General features: G+C 42.3%; 4 protein-coding genes across 5 annotated transcripts; 1 reads left to right on the top strand and 3 right to left on the bottom strand.

Annotated features, from left to right (window-relative positions):
* Positions 1-52: 52 nt before the first annotated feature.
* On the bottom strand, positions 53-9,426 carry sosie. The gene is made up of 5 exons (XM_069137398.1): positions 9,342-9,426; positions 7,070-7,255; positions 3,196-3,345; positions 2,396-2,530; positions 53-1,854 (listed from the first exon to the last, which is right to left on the bottom strand). The coding sequence occupies exons 1-5, from the start codon at positions 9,409-9,411 to the stop codon at positions 1,775-1,777; spliced, it is 621 nt and encodes a 206-aa protein (XP_068993499.1). The 5' UTR covers positions 9,412-9,426; the 3' UTR covers positions 53-1,774.
* Positions 9,427-10,745: 1,319 nt separating this feature from the next.
* Positions 10,746-14,735, bottom strand: LOC124222414 (uncharacterized). The gene is made up of 4 exons (XM_046633339.2): positions 13,814-14,735; positions 11,995-13,260; positions 11,540-11,686; positions 10,746-11,422 (listed from the first exon to the last, which is right to left on the bottom strand). Exons 1-4 carry the CDS (start codon positions 13,836-13,838, stop codon positions 11,124-11,126), a joined length of 1,737 nt encoding a protein of 578 aa, XP_046489295.1. The 5' UTR covers positions 13,839-14,735; the 3' UTR covers positions 10,746-11,123.
* Positions 14,104-24,343, top strand: LOC124222413 (prion-like-(Q/N-rich) domain-bearing protein 25). 2 transcript variants are annotated; one of them, XM_046633337.2, is made up of 13 exons: positions 14,104-14,768; positions 19,945-20,124; positions 20,184-20,324; positions 20,398-20,538; positions 20,620-20,784; positions 20,904-21,032; positions 21,196-21,318; positions 21,417-21,704; positions 22,329-22,445; positions 22,520-22,642; positions 22,784-22,954; positions 23,036-23,173; positions 24,157-24,343. In XM_046633337.2, exons 1-13 carry the CDS (start codon positions 14,765-14,767, stop codon positions 24,228-24,230), a joined length of 1,794 nt encoding a protein of 597 aa, XP_046489293.1. In that variant the 5' UTR covers positions 14,104-14,764; the 3' UTR covers positions 24,231-24,343. The 2 variants fall into 2 exon arrangements, with proteins under 2 accessions (XP_046489293.1, XP_046489292.1); XM_046633336.2 differs by lacking the exon at positions 14,104-14,768 and adding an exon at positions 18,320-18,587.
* LOC138191191 (uncharacterized) lies at positions 14,848-16,425 on the bottom strand. Its single transcript, XM_069137396.1, has 2 exons — positions 16,180-16,425; positions 14,848-16,066 (listed from the first exon to the last, which is right to left on the bottom strand). Exons 1-2 carry the CDS (start codon positions 16,262-16,264, stop codon positions 15,417-15,419), a joined length of 735 nt encoding a protein of 244 aa, XP_068993497.1. The 5' UTR covers positions 16,265-16,425; the 3' UTR covers positions 14,848-15,416.
* Positions 24,344-24,928: the final 585 nt, after the last annotated feature.

The raw sequence follows: 24,928 nt of genomic DNA, 5'->3' as shown, positions 1-24,928 counted from the left end.
TTCTCACAGTGTTCTTGACAAGATTCTATCAGCAATTGAAAACCCATTGAAATTCTTATTTAAGGTATTATTTTTATTCAGCTTTTAATTGTGCGCAAAACATGAATCAATCTTAAAACGATATGTATAACAAATTAAGAAATCGTTATATAGTGCGTATTTGTCGTGATGCGTAGGATGTACGTATACATACTCTGTACTATAATATAATTGTTACACATACAAACTTTACAAAATACGCTATCAACTTATGGGTATCGTACAGTAAGTATACATGCAATATGCCGGTATAATGTATTCATGTATATTTTAGATTATAGGTATATTTTAGAATATTTGTAAAGTATAAGTAGATCTTTGTATTAGACTAGTGCAGCCAATTTTTTTCATACAATACTCAATATATAAGGCATTCTTGGCGTATATGCGGCAGAATAGTCAGTTGCAATTACAGTATAATTATCTTGGTAAATATTCATTGCTCGCAATTATAATATAATCAAAGATTAGGCTTTAAAACCGCGTGATTATTTATATATTATAGGCACGCGTTTAAATTTCACATCATTAATGGAACGATTTAAATGTCAAACGGAAAGGCACGCTTGCATTTTTTCTTTTTTCTTTTTTTTTATTATTCTCTACAATCACGTATTAGTTTGTTCGTTTCTCTCTTCCTTACGTACAATTAGTTATTCTTTGAAGTATACTTGTTTTTGTCACTCGCTTGTACAATCTGCATTTGCTTAGAATCGTTAATTAGAATGGCTTGTCCGTCGAGGTAAACAACATCGTCCAAGATCATTTTGATTAGAAAATATAATTAAGAAGCCGGGGTAATTCACTGAAATTTTTAAAGAAAAGTTTCAAAGCGTTCCTATAAATTGAGCAGATTCATTATCGTAATTTGTTGTTGCATAATTTGATTGTATACCGAAGATTAACGCTAATCATACTCGCAGAAGTTTAGATCGAACGTACAGATAAATATACGTGTGTGATATTTAATATAGAAGCACATTGTATGTACGCATGTCTGTAAATCACAAAGGACAAATGATGATTAATCTTTCGATACTTATCTGTCGGACATTTGGTAAAGACCGCGTAAGTGTTACAATAACTGTCACCAAATTACGACACGAGTCATCAATCTCCATGCATTGGCGTTCATAGATCAATTTCAAGGTGTCTACGGAATAGGCACTATTACATACATGTATAGGATATATTCGCGGAATATATGCGATGAATAGAATATTTTCAAAAAATTTCAAGTCTGTGCCACGTTATTATATATATATATAATCATTGAATTATATCTACAATATAGGTATATGTATGTAAGGTAAATGATAGCCGAGTACAAAATGATGATTAAATACATACAGTTGTATAATAAATCGCCAAAACCCTGCCACCGTTAGTCAAAAATATCGAGCTGAATTACTTTTACGTTTCAATTGATAAATATTTTTTACCCATAACGAAATCAATGACGACCGTTATTTGGTACTAGCACCTAATTCGAACTACCGCAGATATAAATAATCCCGGTATTATACGTGTTTGCTGAAATCGGTTCAGTATAAATTTTACATGTAAGGAACACTGATTGAGAGTAAATTCCTTATTGCGTGTTGCCAGTTATTTTTGACTGACCGTGGTTTAATGTCTCCGATATTTTTCACCCGTACGACGCAGTTTTCTTCAGGGCACACTCGTCGATAGAGAATCCGCGTAGACTCGCCGTTAACGACTCTGCTGCGGTTAATTACAGGAAAATGTATTTCCCCGAAAGAGTAACCGCAGCTAGGATTGTTGCGAGGGAAATTCGCAGGATCGGTGAACTACCTGCAATTTTCCATAAAAAATGGTGTCGGTAAATTTTGTCGAAAGATTGAAAGGAAATGGATGGAAGCAAAATTCTTTGGCGTCTCTTAATTCACAATAATTAAAGAAACAACGTTCAACTTCAAAAACAATAATACCGAAAACCTTGCGAGACTAATGTATCCCGGAAAAAGTCAGGGAATTATTATGGGCCATAGGTAAAAACGTCCTTTTTTTTATAAACCGTTTTCAAACTTTAGCTATGCTTCGTATATTCAGTTGAGCTAACGTTCGGAAATGGTATTTCTTCAGTTTCTAATTATACGTGTGAAACGAAGCAATACTGTGTGTTTTTAGATAGAAATTTATACGTTCAAGGTGGACAACATCCGGAGCTTTCGTACGTAAAAGCTGCCTGACATTACTTAAGTTTGGTGAGAAAACGTCAGGGAATCCGGAATTATTTTCATGGGAAAAGTGAGGGAACTTTATTCGAGCAAAATTATTACCACCTCCGGCAATAATTAATTGTACGACAAACAACGATCTAATTAATCTTTACCGCTGCACAAACGCTGGGCGTTTTCAACGTAGCCGAGCTTGCAGAGACAACGTTTTTCCGGCATCGTGCTGTTTCCTTGGGAGCAGTGAGCGCCCTTGATGCACTCCGAGTCCTCGTTGCACGGGGTTCTTGCCACTAGGAAAATAGTTTTTTATCCTTAAATTTCTCGATTTAGTTGGAGGAAAAAAACGGCTAATGAAACGTGTATTTTTTTCTATCCTGCCTACAATCAATAGGGACACGAATTAATTAGGCATAAGCACGCGAATAACTTTACTCGAGTTGTTATTATACACACCGAAAATGGTGTGTTATATATTATATGTGGGTGTAATAATACATTTATTCCCAGGAACAATTGGGGCGCGTGTTAGTGGCAAATTTATAACTCATTCGGCACGAGAGATTGTATAATCGTTCAATAATTATTGGCACTGCAATATATCGCCGTTTATGCGATTGCATTTCGCACATCCGCGGCCAGAGTTCTACAAATACATTATATAGGTGAAATCTTTTAATTCGCGTTGAAACTGTGCAGAATAGTTCAACTTTACGACGTTAAGTGGTAAACGTCAAAGTTTCAACTTATCTGTCAACAGTTTTAGAATCTAAATCCGAATTCACGAATCAAATTTTGCAGAAATCATTTAATACTTTGGTACGATGTACAGACCCGCGTGGATATCGCTGATCGATAAACTCCAGCTGAAAATTCAATTTTTACAACACTGAGATTTTCAGGATTATTTCGGCACGTTTTCACTGCAATTTCCATGCTTCAAGAGGGTAAATCTTACGCTTTAATACGTTGGTACAGGCGCCGTTGATCGGGGCTGAATAATCAGCGCAAAGACAGCGAGTGTGTCCATCCCGCTGATCCGAAAGGCAACTTGTGTTCTGGATCGCCGCACAATCGGACTCGAGCTTGCAGAGGCGTGATTTTCCAACTGAAAAAAAATGTCATTGATTTTGAATGTCACGCGTTTCGAGTGTCTAAGAAGCTGGAAATTGGACAAGTTTAAGAAATCAACAAAAGTCTGCACATATGAATCCCTGAAACTCGAGTTTACAAATATTTGCACAGCTAGGAATTAGACAAACTTTTCAAACGGTTATTAAAAGAATTATTCATCATTATTCGTTTAAAAAATTTGTCTCCCAGTTCACTGCAGAGTAGGCTTGACCCTGTTCCAATTTAGGTGCAATATATGGGAACTTGGAAATAAAAGCTGACCCCATTTTATTGCTCATATCAGATCGATTAAATCTTGGAAAAAGTTTTCAACAAATGTCTGTAAGAAAGAATTAACAGGGGGGGGGGGGGGGGTGAGGTCGGTTGCAGCGCGATTGGGTAAGTCGTGTTTTTTTAACGCCAGGGAGACACGCTCGGTTTGAAACCCTCTTGACCCACATAAATAGTACATTTGGTCGTGGAAGTATGGAATTACCTGATTCATGGCGAGTCTAGCCACGCTAGTTCGGCACAGCGCTTACCTTTCTTATTGTTATAATTATTATTCGAGACATAGTTTGACTTTGATAGACGGGACGCATAGAGTCAGCCCCTCAAGTTCCTACAAAATTCATAAACGTGTGATTAGAGCGGGAAATGTTTTACTTCCGATGCGGGAAAAGCCCGCTTTTATTATTCCTAATGGCGAAATCATTATTCAAGTGCCACGTTTAAGAAACGCGTTCCCATTTTCTTTCAAGCTACGGTTAAATAATTCAGTCGCTATACCTGGAAGAAATCACACTCGTCGAATGAAAATCTGTATTCAATTTTCGATTTCTGGCAACGGAAGTCTAATCGGACGCTCGCTTTCGCGGCATCAATTAATTATTACACAGTCGTCGGGCAATTAATTAGCGACTATGAATCGCGACGGGTATAAAAATACCGGCCACCGCATAAACCGTGAGCCTAAAACAATTATATGTCCCAGTCTCGTTATGCTGTTTCATATTTGCAACTTCGTGAAACGGCTAGCGTGAGCTCAAATTATTATACACCAGACCTGCGTAATACGTCGGGAGCTTTCTCGATAAGGTCGCATAAGGTATGAGGTATAGTAAAACGCTCGTGTATTATACGATCCGACGATAATCACGATGGTGCCCTGAATTTCATTTTCATTTTTCGCTTTACTTACTTCAATTGACACGTCTTCAAAGCTGCGGTTTCACCGCCAACGTCTGTGGGTGTACAATTTTTCTATAACCTTTTCAGATTTCGCTCCAAACTCGAATTGGCACTATTGTGCGATATTGTTCGCTGTAATAGTCGTCGAGAGCTTGAAAATAGATTTTTTCGTAGCGAAAAACGCCCGTGCTCAATGTCACTTAGAATTAATAATTCGACGAGGTTTTGCGAAGTTGTAAGTTTACGCCGACATTCCGGTGAAAATTAAACTCCGAGTTTCCAAAGTCAAAAATCGCAGTGTAAATCAAAGATAATCTCAAAGTTCTGAAATTAAATTCTGGCAGAAATGCAAACCTTTCGATAAAACGCGTTTCTTTTATTTTTTTTTTTTTTTTTTTTAACACAAAATTTACCCATCACCGACCATTTTGCAGATGAATAATGAGCATTTCATCATTCTTGTTTAAATTAATGGATCGTACTTAGACGGAAAGGCTGTTCCGCAAAAAAACTAGAAGTTCAGGGGAAAATAAATTTCAGAATTGCAGGGAAGACTAGATCAAACTTTATTCGGTGTGGCTGACCGAACGCGACCTTTTCTACTTGCAGCTTGGCGATCGGCGAACGGCGCTGATCACGATTTGTGTCGATCTTTTCAAGTTCTTGGTTTCGCGTGTCAATTAGTAGTGAGCAGCCCGCATCGTCGACTTGGGAAATCATTAGCCTCAGCTTAGAGAAAGTTAAAGCGAAGAGGAACGAGTCGTTTATGCCTGCCTGTCACGCCAACCAGGAGCTTTATAATTTATCGGGTCCCGAAATTCGCCAAGGCGAGCCCGATTATCATACATTCCAGGGTAACCTGCTCGCCGCAAACCTGCAGGTAACTATCTGCGTCGCGTCACTTCCTTTTCCACCTTTCTGCGTGCCTCCTGTGTAAGCAAACCGATTTGAAACTTAATTTAATTGTAGTTGATTTGCCTGCAAAAGGAATCGGCGGAAAATAAATATTTCCATCTCTGTTAATTCCTTGCCTTTTCGAGTCATTTTCAAAGAATAGAATGGAAACGAAAACTTTGACACGATATAAAAATCGTCGCGCAGCTGCGGCCTGTGGTGTAATTTTTTTTTTTTTTTTTTCAATTTCAATTTCACCTCATCTCATCAAGTCAATGTGAAATAAAAAATGTGCTCGTAAGAACCTTAATGATATTAAATACGCCTATCTTGAAGTGAATAATTGTATTTTCTGCCACCAGATATTATAAAGTCTCGGATACGATACGCCGTAAATCCCGATTGCGTTGAAAGCTCTGCCTGCACTGCAGCCATTCGGCTAAACTCAGTTTATAACCGCATGGAACAAACGTGATTCAAGTCCGTCCGGCCGAGTTGCAGAGTACGTGATTACCAAATGGATGATAATTCGCTAATTAAGCACCTTGTTTATTTTAAAATGCAGGACACGCTTGTCTAGCATTTCAATATAATTATATAATATACAGAACACACCCTTGCATGTCTGTCAGGTAATTTTTCTTAGTGCAGAAGAATGTTGCTGCGTTATGCATATTGCCTTTACATTCTCAAGGGAATGAGACACGCTTTTTAGTAATAATATTCTCATTACTGTCATTATTATTTTTGTTGTTGCTGTAGTTGTTGTTGTTGTTGTTGTTGTTATTGTTGTTATCATCATCACCATCGCATCACGCGAGATTTTTAAACCGGAAGGTCGCCCGCCGGGAATATAAGCTCACTCAGTGCGATGAGGTGAAAAAAAATAATTATGTCCCTGGTGTATTTATTTATTTACGTGCGTACGTGTATATATGTACTCGCCTAGGTATACGTTACTCCATCATTCTGCTAAACCTCAGCTGCTATGAACGTGCTTTATACATTATCTTGTAACTATGTTTTACAGTAATTTCCGTTGTATACAATTAGCATGGAAATTTGAGAAAAATTCATGGGTAACAGTGTCACTGCCGGCGTTTGTCGTGAGGGAAATTAATGTCAGCTGCTGGTATATTAATATAATCGAGCGAATTGTGATCAATGGTGTTTCATTCCGACGTTAATTTACTTTGGTGCGTCGATCTTTTCTGCCAATCGTTTAGTAAAAATAAAAAAATGCGTTTTTGTTGAAATTTTCCGTCATTGGCATGCACGAAAATGGATCGAAAGTCAAGCTTGAAGCGATGTTTTGTATTATAATAGGAACAGGGAGCACAATTATCGTTCGTAGCTACCTGTCTTCGGTAAAAATTGTGATGCGGAGAACGTTCGGTTCTATAATTCGTACATGAATGGCGTTTCTGTTGAAACGGTACAGTGATACTACGGTTATACTGGTCCGAATGTTCTGTTTCGTATATCTGCTAATCACCTGAGAAACCAGGATTATAGTTGTCGTGAGAAAGCATATCAGTGCAACGGAAGCTGGAATTGAAACCGCCAGAAACAAATCTCGAAAGAATAATAACTTCGACGATAACAGTTGAATGATAATGATGAAGGAATCTTACCTGGAGTAGGCTGTGGCGGTGGATTTTGGTTCTGGTTCTGAGGGTTGGTTTTGCCAAAGGTAGTGAGAGCACTGATGGTCGGCGTCATGATGAGGCCCAAAATTGGCAGGATAATAAAAATCTGGATCCCCGTTGTGTCCCTCATGGCGTGGGCTCGATATTTCGATAAATATACGCTCGACTCGCCTACCGGTTGAGAAACGGAATGAATAAGAATCCAGAAGAACGACACGGTCGTCAAAGGATTGAAAAAAATGACCCAAAGCAAATGAAGACACCACCACAAAAGGATGAGAGAGGAACCGCGCACACTTTTGGTTTATAAAAATTCCGAATTCGCGAAACTGCCGAGGATTTTCAATGCGATCCGTTGACCGACGAAAAAATTGTATTCGTGCGAACTATCGAGCCTCCCTCGTTCCTCGCGGGTTGAACTCGGTAATTTCTCGACTGCGTGACGCCAAGAAGCCGTCCCACCTTATATGCCCTTTTCAGCCACCCCCTCCAGCTGCTCGCAACTTTTACCCCACCATGCACCCGAATCGTAGCCCCGAAACATGGCCAAGGCACCTTTGCCCCCCCCCCACTTTCGATTACCGCAGGGAGGATTTTGTCGAAACGCTTTTGAGCCACCCGAGTATTCCACCCTTTTATCCCTAAGGAGAAAAGGCGAGCCAACGACCCGCGGGATCTGATTTCCGGCGGAAACTCCTGCCGATACAATTCTCTGCGTGAACCGGCTCGATTTCCTAGAGATTCTATTCTTCCTTCCTGCGAATAAGAACGTTGCGGGACGACGCGACGGGAAGAACGAGGATAATAGCAGGAGGGTCGACGAACGTTTTTATCGGAAATCGCGTTACGTTCCTATAATTCAATTTTACCTACCCGACCGAGGATAAAACGGGGTTGCGTACAGAGAAAAAGCTCCGAATCGACCAACGTTTGGAAAATCTGTGAAGCGTCGCCATCGGAATACGTCGGTCGTCCTTCGATCATTTGGAACAAACTACAACTCCTGGAATACGGAACATTTCACGCGACGAATCACATCAAGAAAGAGAGAAAGAGGAGCTTCCATCGATTTCGAATTCTTATCGGTATGTACGATTAACGGTAAAGCTTTATTCGATGGCGGTTAGAGAAAGGTGAGCAAAGGATATCGATCACTGTCTACATGTACAAAAAAGTACTATGCAGGTTTTTTTTTTCTTGTTCCTTTTTTCAGTTCAACAGCATCAATCAAGTCGATATCGAGGGTTAAATAAAAAAAATTTTTAAAATAGTCGCCCCATAGCCGAATGAATTAGGCGTACGTCGTAAACCTTGCGATATTCCGAGGTGTTAAGGATCGATCCTTGAGTATAATAACAACCGCTGTAACATCGAGTTCAACCTATTGAGATTCCGGATTCCCGATAACGATACAATGGGGGGCAATCGCGACGCCCCGTGAATCTCGACGTCACGCCAACGGCTACGTCACGACGGTGCGACGGAGTCCGGCATCACGAACCGTGTCGTCGAATATACGTGTTACTACACCAGGGCATTTAGTCCTGTTCGTGCAAGGCGAAGGGGCGAGAGGGGACCGATCGTAGAGTCCGAACGATGACGTCAAGTCCGACGAGTTTACCAGAACGCGGCTTGATGGCCGAAATCGATATCTTTTCATTACTTTTATTACGGTGTATTCGTACGTCGAACGTTTGCAGAATTTGTGTGTTTTTAAGCTACGAACATCTTTTACAAAGTACAAAAACTAAAATTACTGGAAATATAAACGGAAATTTATGCAGCGATGTTTCGTTTGAAATTGCTTCAAGGCGGTTGTAAGTCTGGTAGATTCGTGCGATTTTGATTAGCGAGGAAAAAAAAAAAATCTGTTCCAGTGACTTTGTAGAAATGAGTATTACGATCGATTGAAATTAATCATCGTAGAGTGGAATCAAACGAACTTACTGAATTTTTCACAGCTTTGAATCGCTTTTTAAACGAAGCATCGATATGTCTATAAGCTGTTGTCTCAAATTCCAATATATTCTGTTTCTGTCTTTTTGAAGGGACCTTCGTAGCTTGCGAATATAACAATTTGACAAATACTCGAGCTACGTCGATTATCTTGTGATAAACTTGATAAAAAGTATCGATTTTCGTTCAACCGACCTCCTTAAGCTTGGAAGCATCGGGGAAGATACGAACTAAGTATCAAGTATCGGCGACAGGCTTCCCGGCGGTAAAACACCCGGAGGAAGGTCGTAAATCGTTTAACCTTTCGTGCCGAACCGATGTCTGTCTGCTGCTTCCCGCTCAGCCGCAATCTCCGCAATTTGTTTTACCATAAGAGGGTTAATTCCGCACTTAACTCCTCCTCCTGTCCTCTAACCCTCGCCCATCCCCCGCAGATTTTAATTGCCGCGTCGTTCGACAGTGAACCGACCCTCTGGAATTACGGCAAAGACGTTGCGATCGAAAGTGCCAGAGGTACCGGGGAGCACTGGAATCGTATATTTGAAACAGCGTAATGGCCCTTGTTTATATTCAGCTTGTAAACTGCATGCATTACAAAACTGCAGAATAATACGAACTTCACCCGGAAAACCTTCTTGGCTTAAGGCGGCGCTGCACTTGCGTTTAAGCTCTGATTTCTCCATCGTCTAGCAATAAAGCTGACCGAATGTATTTACTAGCAATTACTCAAACGTTATCCAGTATGAGAACGACAATCAAGCAAGAAGCAAAATATTCGACAACCGTAACGAGGGTATGTTCAGTGCAGTGCGTCGTCAAGAATGGGATTCGCATGTAATACCTGTCAAAACGTAGTAATTAAAAGTCAAACTATTGAGGATGTAATTAAAAAACTGAAACGACGTTCAATCTTCGTGAATCGAAGTGTGTTCGTCGGACAGGTTTTATTATAAATTTCAAACAGTCTATCGTACCAATTATTAAGTCGCAAAGCAGCGATAAGTATGTTGAAAATGTGTCGGAATGTGGATTAACCGCGGAAATATATGAATAGCTGCGATTTTCTGTCGGCGAAGATAAGAAGTGCCGATGGAATTTCCCCACATCTAAGAACGAAGCACCCGATGTATGTCATTGAAAATTTAACGATTTTGTGTACAAGATGTTGATGGTCCACATGCTCGTGATTAAAAAATCCCGCCAATGTTGCAAACTGATACGGTAAATCAGCAAGCTTTTTTCCACGCATGAAACACGTGATCGCCGATGTATAAGCGAGGAACAGTGTGTACGTGTAAGTCGAGGTATTTAATGTGTGGATTGACGGATAGATTGTGAGTTGATGTTGAGCTATACGGTACGAGTCGCATAATTACTCGGGTGACCTTTGCGAACTCTTTCTTTTGCGCCTCTGATATGCATAAATATTACGTCGAGATATATCTTCCTTTCTTAGTCAACAACAGCCCGATAATGCGGACTAACATTGCAACGAGCTCGTAAAACACATATCTTTATATGCATATCTGTGTTATGCTCGCTTCTTGTTTATTAAACGTATAGATCGAAACGCCGAGGCGTAAAAAGAATTACTGTAACATTTCTGATTGTAAGACGAAGAGTTTACGTAACGACGAGGAAGGGTCAGGGACACCGAAAATTATCGACGCTCGAGAATCGAACGTTATTAAAAACGCGCTATGAATGAATTTCTTACGCTTTCGGTCAATATTTTATTACAGTTTAGATCGTATACATCTTCGCTCGATATATTCTGCTTAACGTTATTATTTACTTTAAACTTAGGTACATGTCATACGTATACACATAATAGGTATAAATTAAATAACAGATAGTTGACAGAAACTTTCAGTGCAGTATTCAAGATATTCGTACATCGACTCGGTCGGATGGAAACAGAGCCTAAAATTATACGCTCGACAAAGCTGACTTACAATCGGTACGAAAAGTCCTTGACTGAGTTGAACTCGAATGACGTTGTGCATGATTATTTACGCCGAAATCGGCGCGATGCGTGTCGCTCGCAAGGTTTATCCAGGATACTGTCCTCGGCCTTGGTTCCTCAGTATCTATAACCGTAGTCGTTGGCTTCCTCGGACGCAGGAAACTCCTTCGACACGTAGTCGTCGGTCACTTCGTTAAGTCTGAGATACCGTTCGTGCAACCGATCGATGTGAGCCGAGACGGCTTCCATCCGTTTGTAAAAGTCGTCTAATTCTGCTTCGAGGACGGGTTTCACCGGCCCAGAGGCCACGGAGACAAGGTCGTGGAGTGCGCTGGTCTCCTCGTCAATCGCTTTCCGCATTTCACCCATCAGCCTGGCTGACTTTTCCGGTGACGAATGCGACTCGTCTAGTCTCCCTGAAACATACCGAGGGTACACGAGACTTAAGATCGTCATGGAAACACCTCGACAGGCATGAACCGTTCGCTGTTCGTTCCTTCTCAGCAACAGTTACGAATGAATATCTGGCTCACCGTTTACCGGTGAAGTGGAAATGGAGCGTTTCACCATTGGGTAATCGGAAAATCTGTCGTAAGAGCCGTAATCGTCCCATGCGTTCTGTTCCGGTCCAAACATCTCGCGGAGCGCTTTGATGATTTCTTCATCTTTGTTGGATGATGCTGAAACATTGGTCAGGAAAGTGCTTATTGAAGCGTGGATTTTGGTCTTTGGTAAATGGCGTTTGAGATAATTGAGTGTTTGATGTTTACAGGACTATTCCAGGTTCGGTTAGAACAGCGTACAAGGTTCACTGAATCTCACCAAAGGATTCTGAAGTCAGTTTTAGTGGGATCAATTGCTTTTCGATTCAACGAAGTCAGAATCAACCCAGAGGTAAAAGGTGCGAATAAACGAGATAAACTTGGGTCCTTGAGTACATACCGACAAGTGTGTGGATTGGTACTGCAAAAAAATAAAATTGACTTACCGGTTTCCAAAAAGGATTGCATAAGATCGGAGCGAAACCGATTGTCGCTAAAGTAGTTCTTAGCATCATCGTTCCGTATTTCCCACAGGTTTTGGAGATTATTACCTTTTGGAGGATCACCTCCCCCGTCGGTTGTTTGAACAGTATTCTCGGATCCGGTTGGCTCATTCGGATTCTCATCGGTAGAATCTTCCTGGTCAAGTCCAACGGGACCTGTCGCAACGGTGACTGGTGGTTTCGTATCAGAGAGAACAAAATCTTCCAAGTTGTCGCGTTCGTCCCACGTGTCAAAGCAGGCTACACAGATCGAATCCGATTCCTGATTTAGAGGCTCCGTAACTTCTTTTTTCGCTTCCATGGTTTCCGGTGTCACCCTCGGCTCCTCAATGGTCCCTTTTGCACTTTCGAACTCTTCCATCGAGTAATAATCGTTGTAGTCTTCGTAGGAGTCTTCGTACGCATAATCGTCGAAGCTGTCCTCCTCTAACACTGTATCTATTCCGTCGTCGTCATCGATTTCCTCGTGCTTTTGGTTCGACATGTCCAGAAACAATTTCATCCAGTCGTCCGTCGTTGGTAATCGAAATTTGTCGGGTTTTTCGGTGGGATTCTCAATCCCCGCATCAGCCGAGACGGCGGTGCTTCTGTCTTCTTCGGGAATCTGACCCACCACGCTCGGGTCTATTGGCGAAGCGATTTTGTCCCATATGGGTAAGGAATTAGGATTCTCTATTTCCGTTTTTCTATCAATCGATTCGATTTTCTCGAGCAGCCGTTCGAAACTCTCCTCCTGGTATAAATTCAGATTTCTCAGTGCTTCCTCAAGCAGTTTCAAGGAGTCGGACGTTTCGTCGACCCAATCGCCGGATGTCTTCACACCGGTTTCTTCGAAAATCTGTTCCTCTTTCCTCTCTTCGCTCGATTGAGAATTTTTCGCGTCCTGATTAGTTTCATCGGAAAAAGACGTGGTTGTAGGCTCAGAGCTTGGAATGAGAAAATCCGAGTCCTTCCTTGAAACTGATACATTTTCAATATTCTCCTCAGATATTTCCATCGCCCGGATTTCGGCGTCGGTTATCAAGTACTCGGTTCGAATCGCCTGCTGAAGTTCATAGGCCACAATCCCAACGAGCGCGATAGTGAGGAGGATGAAAGAGAACGTCAAGCATTTCGACACCCTCGACTCATAGCTTGAAACCGAGACGAATTGCTGATCCTTCGATTTCTTCTGCCATGCTAACCCGTCCTCAAGGACCAATAAGTTGTCTGCGCATCAATCAATCGAAAATAATTAATTAACCGCAAGAGAAATGAAGACCGATTAAACTTATCGCCAAGTTGATTGAATAAAAGAAAGCTCGTTAATTTCGAACTCTAGCAATCGTCTGTCAAACGCAAAATTGCAGATCTTATGGGCGTGTAGCCGCAAATAGAGTATCCAATATTGTTTGCCGGGAATGAGAAATGCATTCAGATATGTAAATTGAATGCAACGAGCCGGCGAATCGAGTATATCGTATATTCGTATCGGATTAGATTTGCACGGTTGATACGGGCAGCTCAAAAAAAAAAAATCCGCTAGCTAGATTCCGGGTATACAGTTTCTGTATCACGGGTAAATCACGTTCAGTTTGTATGAAAATCCTTTACACTTATGATCAATGAGTAATTTCCATTTCACAGCGCAAAATGATCTCTCATGAAATGCATTGAAAAAAACAATTTTGACAGCTTTCTTCGACTTTAAACGAACCGGCAGGTAACGATCACGATTGAATCCCAAGCATGCGTGTGATTTTTTCGAACAGTGCAAACTCACCAGAACTTTTCTGACTCGGCTCCATGTTCTTCCTCGAATGATCACTTGTAAACTGTAGAGTATGGCTGGCTGAGCAAGCAAGGAAGGATTCTCAAGATAGGCGTCACCTCGACCCGACGGCGTTTCGTTACTAAAATACGGGTAAAGAGAGGAGACTGGAAATAAATTAAAACGAAGAAATCTCGAGCCGAGAAGCGGTTTGTAGTGTTTGATACCGCGATAGCGACACAAGGTTACGGGTCACCGCGTATCGTCCCGTTAAAAGAAGCTCGCGAATTGACAACTGTGATCGAAGTATGCGGCGCTTGCATCGATCAAGCCGCTTTTAAGCATCCGACTATCACTTCTGATCCCGCGTTAGTTTCGACGCCGATCGTTTTCCCCGAAATTCCCTCTGGATTATCTGTTTCGACAAGTTTTTTCCGCTATTCCGCCTATCTTCGAAGCTTGTTGACGTAAACAGTGACCAAATAAATGTCGGTTCCTCGTTATCGGTTCACAACATGCTTCGACGATTAAAGTGCATCTGGTTACTAAGTTTCTCTGATTATCATTCGGAGTTTTTTAAACTCGAATTATTTCCGACTCTCACACGAGAATTCAATCGGACTTGGTTGTTGCTTTTTTTCACGCAAAGGCAAAGGTCTGTGGTTAAAGTATGTTCGTCGAAAACAAGCTTTGCGATAGCTGCTGCGTGCGTTCTTCGAAAAGTGCGTAAATGCGAACCCGCCGTTCACATTCCGCCTGCTTGTAGAATTTTCCAGTAAGAAGGATCCGTCTTCCGAGTCTGTTTATGGCGTTTGGTATTCGGAAAAACACTGCGGTCGGAGGAAATCTAATATGTGTTACACCTATCCCGACTTACGGGGCGTGGAAATATCACAAGAAAAGAGAAATGACACATCCACCGCTGTTTATCGCGGTTAATCACGCCGATGGACGGATACGCGCATGGGTATGTCTATACTTACATTGCACAAGCTTGCTGAACATTGCGTGAAACGGAATATCTGATATACAGGGAAAATTGCGTCTAAACCACGTACGAACACTTTTTATTTTCTTTTATCAACGAGAGAACAAGATAATACAGAATATATGTATAACGCGTAAAATGGCTAATATATACGTTATTTGTCCAGTCAACTGAAACGTGTGAATGCTAATTCGACTTAAAAGTTATGCCAACATACAATATGCACTCTTGAGATAATATTCCTTATGATTGTTATGATTATCATTATTATTATCGTTGTTTTTGTTATTATTATTATCATCATTAATACTAGAACTAGTTCATGTTTACGAAACAAGTACAACAATATTACAGTCAGACTGTTGAATACGGAGCTAGTTGGAAATTTTAAATGAAAAACAATTTAATAATAATTGTGTAATTAGCCTGGCGACCATTAAGTGGTAAACAAAATTCTTTTATCAGTGGTCAGAGCGACGTTATCGACCCTTGATTAGCTTTTTGCATGGACTCTAAGCCGCCGATATTCTTCCATAATTTTTCAGCTCAGTTCGACATCTCCCTCTCCGATTCGTCTTTTCTATTATTTCATCCTTCCTTATCGCTAGTTACTAGAATTCGTAGCGTTTAATCCAAGGTTTCTTCCTTTTCGACTTTTGGCGGGTTGAATTCAAACGATGCGAAATCGGGCATGTCATCCGGAATAATCGCGAAACGAGCATCATCGATCCCGTTTCCCATAGGTCTTAGAGAAAAAATAATAGAGCGGAAAATCCCATCGCTCATTTTACGAGTATCATCGTCTGATATGGAATTCTGAACTTCCGTCTGTCCACTTCCATTTTCCGTGGCAACTGGTCCGGTGATCTCGTCACGTACGATTGTTATTTTCAATTGAATCTGGGAGTTATCGTAATGTTTATCGAATCGATTGAAAAACGAAAACGGATCGGAACGGAAAAATAATTGCGAATTGTCAAACGGCGTCTCTCCGTGAGACGCGTCTTCTTCCGGCTGCGTAATTGTCTCGGTTTCCAAAACATTCTTCAACACGTCCGAGGTTGGCGCCCGCGCCGATTCGACGAGTGCCGACGTCTTGGCGTGATAATTTGACCATAGCAAATATCCCATTGTCATGATTATGAAGATCAGGGCAACGGCGAAGAAGTACTTGAGATATTTCACCAACTTCCTTTCGAACGCCACCAGCTCTTCGAACTCCAAGTCTTTCTTCTTCGACGCCGACGCGTGTCGCTCCTCGGGTTCCATCAGCTTTCCTGCGCACCGACAGACTCAGATTGAGAAAATATTCCGGATGGGTGTGGAAAGTGAGAAACTGTCAGGAATAGAAGAGACTCGAAGAAAAATAGGCTTGCGGTATAGAACTCACCGTATTTGTTTTGACCCTTCTCCATATCGATCATCAATCGATGCGCAATGGATTTACAATCCACACCTTTTTCCATGTTCACCATAATAGGCGACTACGGTGTTGAACCGTCAATTTTCACCGTGTCGATATCGATTTTTAATTATATATTCAAATCGGATTTTCAGCTCCGATGATTTACGTTGAACTTTTCCACTGCGAAGCACAAGTACAACTGTTTCCACAGGCCTGTTTCTGCCTGGTTTAATACGATGCGACTGTTTCCCGTAGCGTGCGATAAAAATTATAATGACGTAAATGCGGTTCCATTTCACCATCACATTCTTAAACAAAAACCTTTGTTTCGTGCGGTTTGTGTTTACGGTTCGGTCACGAGCTTGTATCTTACAAATAGATACGCGATGATGGCTCGCTCAAAGGGAACGTTTGACACCGACGTTGACCACCGTCAATCACGTCGTGAAACAAGTATTTCGGTAAAATCGGATGATCGAAATCTTCAGAGCTAGAATTCACGATCGATTTTATTTATCGCGAATTGAGAATATATTGATTAAATTCAGCAACGAGGCGGCTGCTCGTTGTTAATTCAGCTGACGCAGTTTTCATTGAACACGAGTTTTGTCAAGGCATTGCGGTAACCGCGTGTTCGTTTCTCAAAACATAACAACGAGTATCGTTTTCTCAGACGTCGTAAGTCGTATCTACCAACGATATGCCAGACCGTAGATTGCAGCTTTTGTATTAATCAAATTCCTTGTTCCCGCTGTTAAAAAATAACCACCGCTCGTTAAAAATAATTACAATCCTGGCGTATGGTGTGCTGAGAAAGTCGATAAATTTCACAACCTGGGGTACAGTCTTGGCCTTGTCGAGAACAGCTCTGCCGAGTGTGTAAGAATCAGAATGTATCGCGAAGCTGCTCTATTTTTGGAATGATGGCCTTTCTTCGTGATCACATCGGAATTGTACAGATTATAGCTGACGTTACGACCGTGACTGCTAATTCGCGAGGGTGGTTTCTCGCCTCTTGGGAATTCCAGGGATACGAGTGATAAAGACACGCTCAAGATTTTATCATTCTGCAGTCGTTTATCGCTGCTGTATGGATACGAATTCGCAGTATATTCACAGCGGTTGATACCACGATTTTTTGTTGTGATTCCAAAGTGTCTGCGATGCCCAGTAGCCGGAAAAAAGTTACAAATGTATTCGGAGATAAAACGGTTTATGCTCTTCCGAAAACCGTACAATTGTTGTTTTTCTCACCAATGATTCGGTTGTGTTGTAAGCCCATCCTAATAACTGCTCAACCTACATTAACCTTTGCAAATAAAGGTTTTTCGCCACTTTGATCAAACGTATTTTAAATGCAAGGTCTGACAATATATTATCTTATTGCGGTAACCAATTAATCCATTAGTTTGGTGAACTTTATATAAGGCTAGTAAACTAAACGAATCAATATAATTAAATCTATCAAAGGCCGTTTGGTTGCTTTATTCATATTACAAAAGAATATTATTTCACTAAATTCACTAATTCATCAATAGTGAAATTTTTACCGAAATAAATATGTTTTATTCGATTAAATTTATTTTCAATCTCAGAGTAATTATTCGATTTGTTATGGTTATTTGGACGAAAAATTAAATCCTCTCGAAATAAATTTGCCTCCAGAAACAGGTTTTGTCTATAAACCTAAAAGTTTTATCTCAGAACATGCCTATCTTAAGACGATTTACTCAGTGTCAAAGGAATTCTACCGATTGTGAAACTGAGGCGGATGTTGACGTTTTTTTTCCCCGAAACGGTTGCGAATTTCAGTTGACCGGGTCACTGCATCTGCCAGCGAAACGAAATCTACATACATCGGTTAAAAGCTTCGCATTACATGTATTACAAACAAACAAGTAAGCTGTAATCTCGTGAAACTCATGTAAACGCGATATAATCACTTCCAAAGTACATTAAAAGTTTCCAGAATTCTTATCGTTTTGAAAATCGAACGGCGTCGCCCAGGACTTCCGATCCTTCTCCTGGATTCCAATTGCAAGGACTCTGATCGACGGTCGTGCACAAACTCGCCATGAACGCTACGGACATTTTCGGGGATTAGATTATCCGAGACGACGAAAGCCACGGCAATATCAGCCCAGCTGTATCGGGGTTATTTGTATCTGATACCGGCGCAGGTGGCTGACCGCGTGTGCAATTCGTGTGATAATAAATCGGTTTGATATACGCTTATCTGCGGGCAGTAGAACATAAGAATTAGTTGATCACCCGAACCCATTCCAGCCGGTGAATCTGGAGCGCCTCGTGGCCCGATAATCTCAATATGTGGCTGCGTTCTCACGTCTCGGTGTTCCTCATCTTATTTCTGGAGTCCTTGCTGCTGCTCAATGGTTTGTAAATTTCAATATCGTTGTACTCGCGATTTCCATTAACTAAGATCAGGAGTAGCGTGTGTGAAAAATCTTTCACCCTGACCTTATTTCGGCAGGAAATCTTTCGGCGAGTCTCTGATTCGCCAGTTTACCGAGATCTCGGATGATTCGCCAAGGGATTCGAATCGTGTAAAAATTCAATGCGCGATCGTTTTCGAGGTCTTAATTTTATTCAACAGCGCAAATTCGAGTTTGATAAAAATTCATGTCCATGGCGAATCCCCCCCGACGATCGTTTCCCCCATTACGCAATTTTTCCTTACGTTCCTTCACTCTCTTTCTCGCTCTTTACGTGCGATTCTCGTTCCTCGTTCCGTCTTTCACGATAAATCACAAGGCACCGGGTGGTGTATTAGTTATTAGATGATATTCATCAGTTTTCTGGTTTCCGACACGCAACCGGCTGTCTGTTTCGTGCAGTGCTCAATCCCTTCGTGACTCGGGCCTTTGGACTGAAACATTCGTCGCGACACGATGCTCCGTTTCATCGTCCGCACACCTCTGCTTTTCTAAACGTCCCTCAATCGCGTCCCCATACCTAATATCCATGCCCGTACACTTCTCCGGTCTCATGTTTCTGTCGCCTTTTTCTATTTCGTGTTTGCACGAACGCCTTCGACTCGCGTGCCACCCGATTCGCGTCGTTTCAACAATTCAATCAGAGTGTTGAAAATTCTGACAAATCCAGCTGCATCAAGTTTGGGGAATTTTCCATAATTTCTCCGAGAATATCTCGGTCCGCGTTTTATCTCGATAAAAAAAAAATTTCACGCAGGCAGTATTACAGGCCTGGTCATGGATACGGTTTAAATTTTGATCACCAATCAAAACTGACCCACTATTAATCTCTTAATTAGATACGAAGCCAGAAATTGCTGATCGTGACACAACTCCACCTGTCAATCGATGAGATTATTAACTTGTAATATAATGTTTCATGCCGATTACGAGAAACACCTGCACGTCTTTCATGTGTACGCCTCTATCTCGAAATAATTATACGCGGCTAACTGACACAACGATTACGGCAAAGGTGTCATTCTTATCGAGTCGATCCGACTTACTTACCTTGGTTCATAAACTGCTTCTCCGTTACCCTTGCTCGAAAATCGCCAAAGTACATCTGACTGGAAGCTTAATTCGTCGCTGTTCCCAAATTGGACATCTTGCAATTACATCGGTTACAAAAAGCAACAGAGTTCAGTCCGTCCTGCGATCGACTAATCAGAACAAAAACGTTCCCATTGTTGGGACACAGAGAATGATTCGAAATCGGCATGATTCGAAAGCTACTACACCATGCTCCGATTTCCAGGATCCGTGTCCAGCGCGAGCTCGGATTCTGATCTTGAATCATCACTTCTGAGCAGAGTGTCTACATGGGACTGTTCGTCGGACACTGACTGCACGATTTCCAACAGCTCCTGCGTCGACGGTTACTGTGAATGCGCGGGTGGCTACATGTACAACGCGAACATGACGTCCTGCATTCTGGGTAAGAACCCGATCAGTATCGCCTCGAACCGTTAACGAATCTTTGCCAATTTCCTCAAGTCGCGACAGCCTACGGCGACTCGTGTACCGAGATACTTCAGTGCAGCACCTATCTTCTGACCGGTGGAGTCTGCGAGGATTCGGTCTGCACGTGCGGTGACGGCTACCACTACATTCATGGAAGGTGTTACGCCTCTTCCGGTGAGCCACTTTCCCAATTGACCAACAATTCCCATCTATCATGCTCGGGTTCTATGCGTTGTTTCGTTCTAAGGACTGGGTGAGGCTTGCGAGGCCGACGTCAACTGCTACGTTAACGCCGACAACGAGGCAACATCCTGCGTCGACGGCGTCTGCGTTTGTAGCGACGGTTTCTACCAGCGGGAATATCGTACCTGTCGTCGCGGGGGTTACTGTGAGTTTTACTGACGAATTATTTACCGGGTTACCGACATCATCACCGAGTCCTAAAATCCTTTCTTTCGATCTCCCCCAGCCGAGGGTGACGAGTGCGCCGTGGATATCGACTGTCAGTTCGAGAACGGCGTCTGCAACAGCAGCTACGTTTGCACCTACGATACAACGGTCAATACGACGACAACCAGACTGGATGTCGAGGGTCGCGTCACCAGGAGTCTGGGCCGTGACGACGAGAATGCCAGTAAGCATGGTTTCCGTACTTTGTTCGTAGTTCTTGAATTGACCTCGAGAACTCGTAACGAGCCTTCGAGACGAGTTCAACGGTTCGAGAAACGATAATTCTTCTTATCAATCCGGCAGCGGTTGGCACCGAATGCGTGTCAAACGACAATTGCTCAACCCTTGCAAACTCGAAATGCGGTGCGGCTGGTACCTGCATCTGCAACAGAGCCTACTTCGCTTCCAGCGACTTGAGCACCTGCGTACCAGGTCAGTATACCCATTATTAACGATCCCGACGTCTCGGCATTCGCTTTTCCTGCTGCGCAAAATGTTGGCAGTTTACAATCGATGGAGGGAGAGTTTAAATCACGACGTTACAGTAACTTTACCAAACCTTATCGATGTTTTACCTTTTTTACGACGAGTCCAGAAATCGGCGAAGAGTGCAGCGACGACGATGACGTGACGATCACGAATTCTCTTTGCCGCAACGGTACCTGGAGTTGCGGTTACTCCACAGTGACTTCGCTAACTCAGAAGATATGCAGAAAAAGTGAGTTGTTGTGTTATTTTTCGGTGCTTTGCCCGTTGTTCACGATAATCTGACCCTGCTCCGCGCTCTTGTTATAAATAACGAAAAAATTCTTGCAGCTACCAAAGTCTACAACTATTCTTGCCTGTGGGACGAACAGTGCTACATATTCGGTCCCGACGCTTCCTGCCAAAGTAAACGCTGTCTCTGTGACGAAGGCTCTCACTGGGTTGAGGAAGAGCTTTTTTGCTGGGTGAACAAGGGCATTGGCGAGTCTTGCCAGGCCGACGAAGACTGCTACGTTGAAGATCTCGACGTCGAGTTGTCCTGCTCGAACTCTGTATGCACTTGTCCCAACGGGACCAGTGCCAACTCGGACAACACGCTCTGCAAAAGTGACAACGCAGGTCAGTGGCTCTCTCTGATTACACAGGTTTGCAAAAATATATTTCATGTCAGCCGCATGGGATCTTTTGGTAAATATTATTTTATCGAGAGTGCCGAATCCGAAAATGACTTTTTTTGCAAAATAAAAGGTGTTTGCATAAACAAGCATGAGAATAATGAAAAAAAAAATACACGATTTCATCACAATTAACTGAACAATATTTCTTGCAAGATTAAACAAACAATTTCTTCGTAAAATGTACTTAACATTCCGTGTTCATTGTTATTGCTCATGAAAACTTTTCTTCTTCTCTTTGATATGTTTTCGAACACGTTTTCGGTTTCCATTTTCTGTTTCCCTGTTTGTATTCATTCTCGAGTCTCACTCTAATACAAACAAATAGAAAGTAAGAAGTCACTTTGGCATAGAATTTTTATAATCAAGAATAGGATATCAGATTTCGAGTTGAACGGGAGTTTCACTCTACGTGAAACTACAAACACGAGTTCAAGAAAAAACCTGACGTGATGGTATTTTTTTGGTATTTTTCCCGGTTTCAGTGAGTAGAAATCTATAAGAAACAGTGTAAAAATTTTTTATCCTATTTCCATTTTCTTTTCCTATTTCACAATGTTTTCTATAGAACTCGGCGATGTTTGCGAAGAGGACAGTGACTGCACGGCGGCCAACTCGGCTTGCGTCGATTTGGTATGCACTTGTCCCGACTACTATTACGAGGTTGACGAAGCTTGTGCGGCAGGTGAGAATCAGCTCTTTACTTTGCCCGATGACGAAGGTCGGAAGGTTTCACCATGAACGTATACTTTTTTCAAGGGATAAACGCGACCTGCTCTTCCGACAGCGATTGTTCCGTGGCAAACTCGACGTGCACCGATGACTTGGTCTGTGCTTGCGGTGACGACTTCGTGTCAGATGAGAGCACTTCTTGTTTACCAGGTGATAAAATTATTATACTTGGAGCAGTTTTTCTAGCAAGAGAGAATTCTGTCCTTTTGTCGAGACACTGAGAATTCTACTTAAGCTTGTTTCTTGACCTGGGAAACAGAGTTCGACTTTTAACCGTTTATCTCGAATCAGTGGCAACCTACGGCGAATCTTGCGAATCGGACATCCAGTGTTCGACCACCCTGAGCAACACCTATTGCGCAGTCGTCACATCGACGACTGATGCCGTAGAGACAAACACAACGAGTTGCGACTGTGAATCCGACTACCATTACAGCTACGGAGCATGCTACCTCAAATCAGGTGAGTCGTACCCTCCTCAAAAGCGGTTCCGTAGAAATTGGTTCGAAAATCCTCACTGACTTTCTGTTCCATCTTCGACAGCGATTGGAGACAGTTGTTCAACCCTGGCTGACTGCTACGTGGAAACTGGATCGGAATACGTTGTCTGCCGTAGCGGAGTTTGCGCTTGTACCTGGGACGCTACCGCAAGTTCTACGACAGCTTGCGTTATAAGCACAAGTGAGTATTCGAAGAAGGTATGAATTTCCAGCGACGAGGGCTGGCGTGCGTTTCTTTCGTCGTCGTGTTTGATACCAGTTTCTGCACGTGCACGTTAATTGCTACGTTCATTTTGTATCGCAAACGAAGAACGACAAGGATCGGCGGGAACCCAGCACACCGTGCAGGCGTATCAACGACGTGTCGCTACGTAGATTACAACTTTTGAATTCATTTCAATTAATCACCGGGTCCTACATCGCTGCGCAGTCTAGCTCTGTGCAACAATCGCAATCACCTGAAACTTGGCTCACGCAATCTTTAACGCTGCATTCGTCTCCCAAGTCAGCTCGCTTGTAACCAATCCCGTTCCGCCGTCGTTCTTCAATCGACTATTTCAACCGACTGTCCGTGCCGAAGGGTTCGATTTAAAGAACTTCTCTTCGCTTGAAAGGAAATTTCCATCACATTTATCGACTCGGTGTTTTTCCACCCTCCGCTATGACCAAGATTGCCTCATAAGCCTACTTCGGGTCCTACGACCCCGGCAAAAATTCTGGACACCCGTTTTACTGCTAATTATTTATCGTCTCTAGCCCGGAAGTCCGATTGCCATCAGCGGTTGGCACACTTATTGCAATTCCCTCTTCATCTTGCTCGCTCTGCCAACCCCAGCGTAGAAAGTTGTACACCTACTTTTTAGCCACCCCTCGACTCTCTTCGAGTGGGAAATATTCGCGGGTCCAAGTCACGCCCCGAGCCCACGCGACTCCGTTGCCCCACGTGTATTGACCCCCCTACTTTTGGTTGAAAAAGAAATTAGATACGGCCAACAAACCGTCGGGAGAACGAGCGAAAAGCAACTCTCGAAAAGAGGGAACACTCCAGACGGTCAATGACCGGGCAAAATGAAACGCACTGGGCAAAATTTAGCTAACGAACCTTCAGCCACACTCAGCATGATTATCGATCTTCATATTTTCATTAATATCTCTTTTCTACAGGTGACGCGGCTTCCTTCTTCCTGTCCACCTGGCTGGGTCTGATTCTACTCAGCGTTAAAATTTGTCTAGTCTGATCAACGCTGACGACTGCTATCTTCTTAAATAAGAACACACATTCTGCGTGCTGGCAGCCGATGTTGAATATTTCATAACTGATTGTCGAATAATAATCACTTGCTATTTGTTACCGACGTTTAATTTTTCATATCGAATTTTTCGAAGTAGGCACTCAATCTCAGTCTCGGCGCAGCTATTATATATATGTATAGATCGTTGCTATTACAATGCACTAACGTCGATGAAAGGAAATCAAATTTCCTAGTCGATTCACGATCGGCTTTCTGGGATCACCTGTTTATGAAATTCGCTACGATAGCATCACGCATATTCTTTATAGCCGCGTGGTCAATCTTGATCGAGAAGAAACTGAACTTCAGCCCGAAACCACGGCTCGCAATAACGTAGATTTAAGTCACCGTCTTAAAGCTCCACCCTGACTCGCCCACCTTTGATAAATCACTGGGAGAACCTCCCTCTAGCCCGGTCATGACGTCACGGCTCGATAGATGACGACGTAATTTCTAAATTGTTCACCGACACGAAGACTAACTTACCGCCAACTTACCTCGAGCTTCTCGATCGCTTCGTTCTATCATTTTCCCGTCCTTGCAATCATCCGTATCCCTCTACGACTATTTCCATCCCTCAGACTTAAAATATTCGAAATGACTTCGATTCGATTCGATAAAATAATTCGTAATAACAACGATAG

The sequence above is a fragment of the Neodiprion pinetum genome, chromosome 6, assembly GCF_021155775.2.
Source record: "Neodiprion pinetum isolate iyNeoPine1 chromosome 6, iyNeoPine1.2, whole genome shotgun sequence".
Classification (NCBI taxonomy): Eukaryota; Metazoa; Arthropoda; class Insecta; order Hymenoptera; family Diprionidae; genus Neodiprion; species Neodiprion pinetum.
This window is presented reverse-complemented; position numbering and strand designations above follow the sequence as displayed.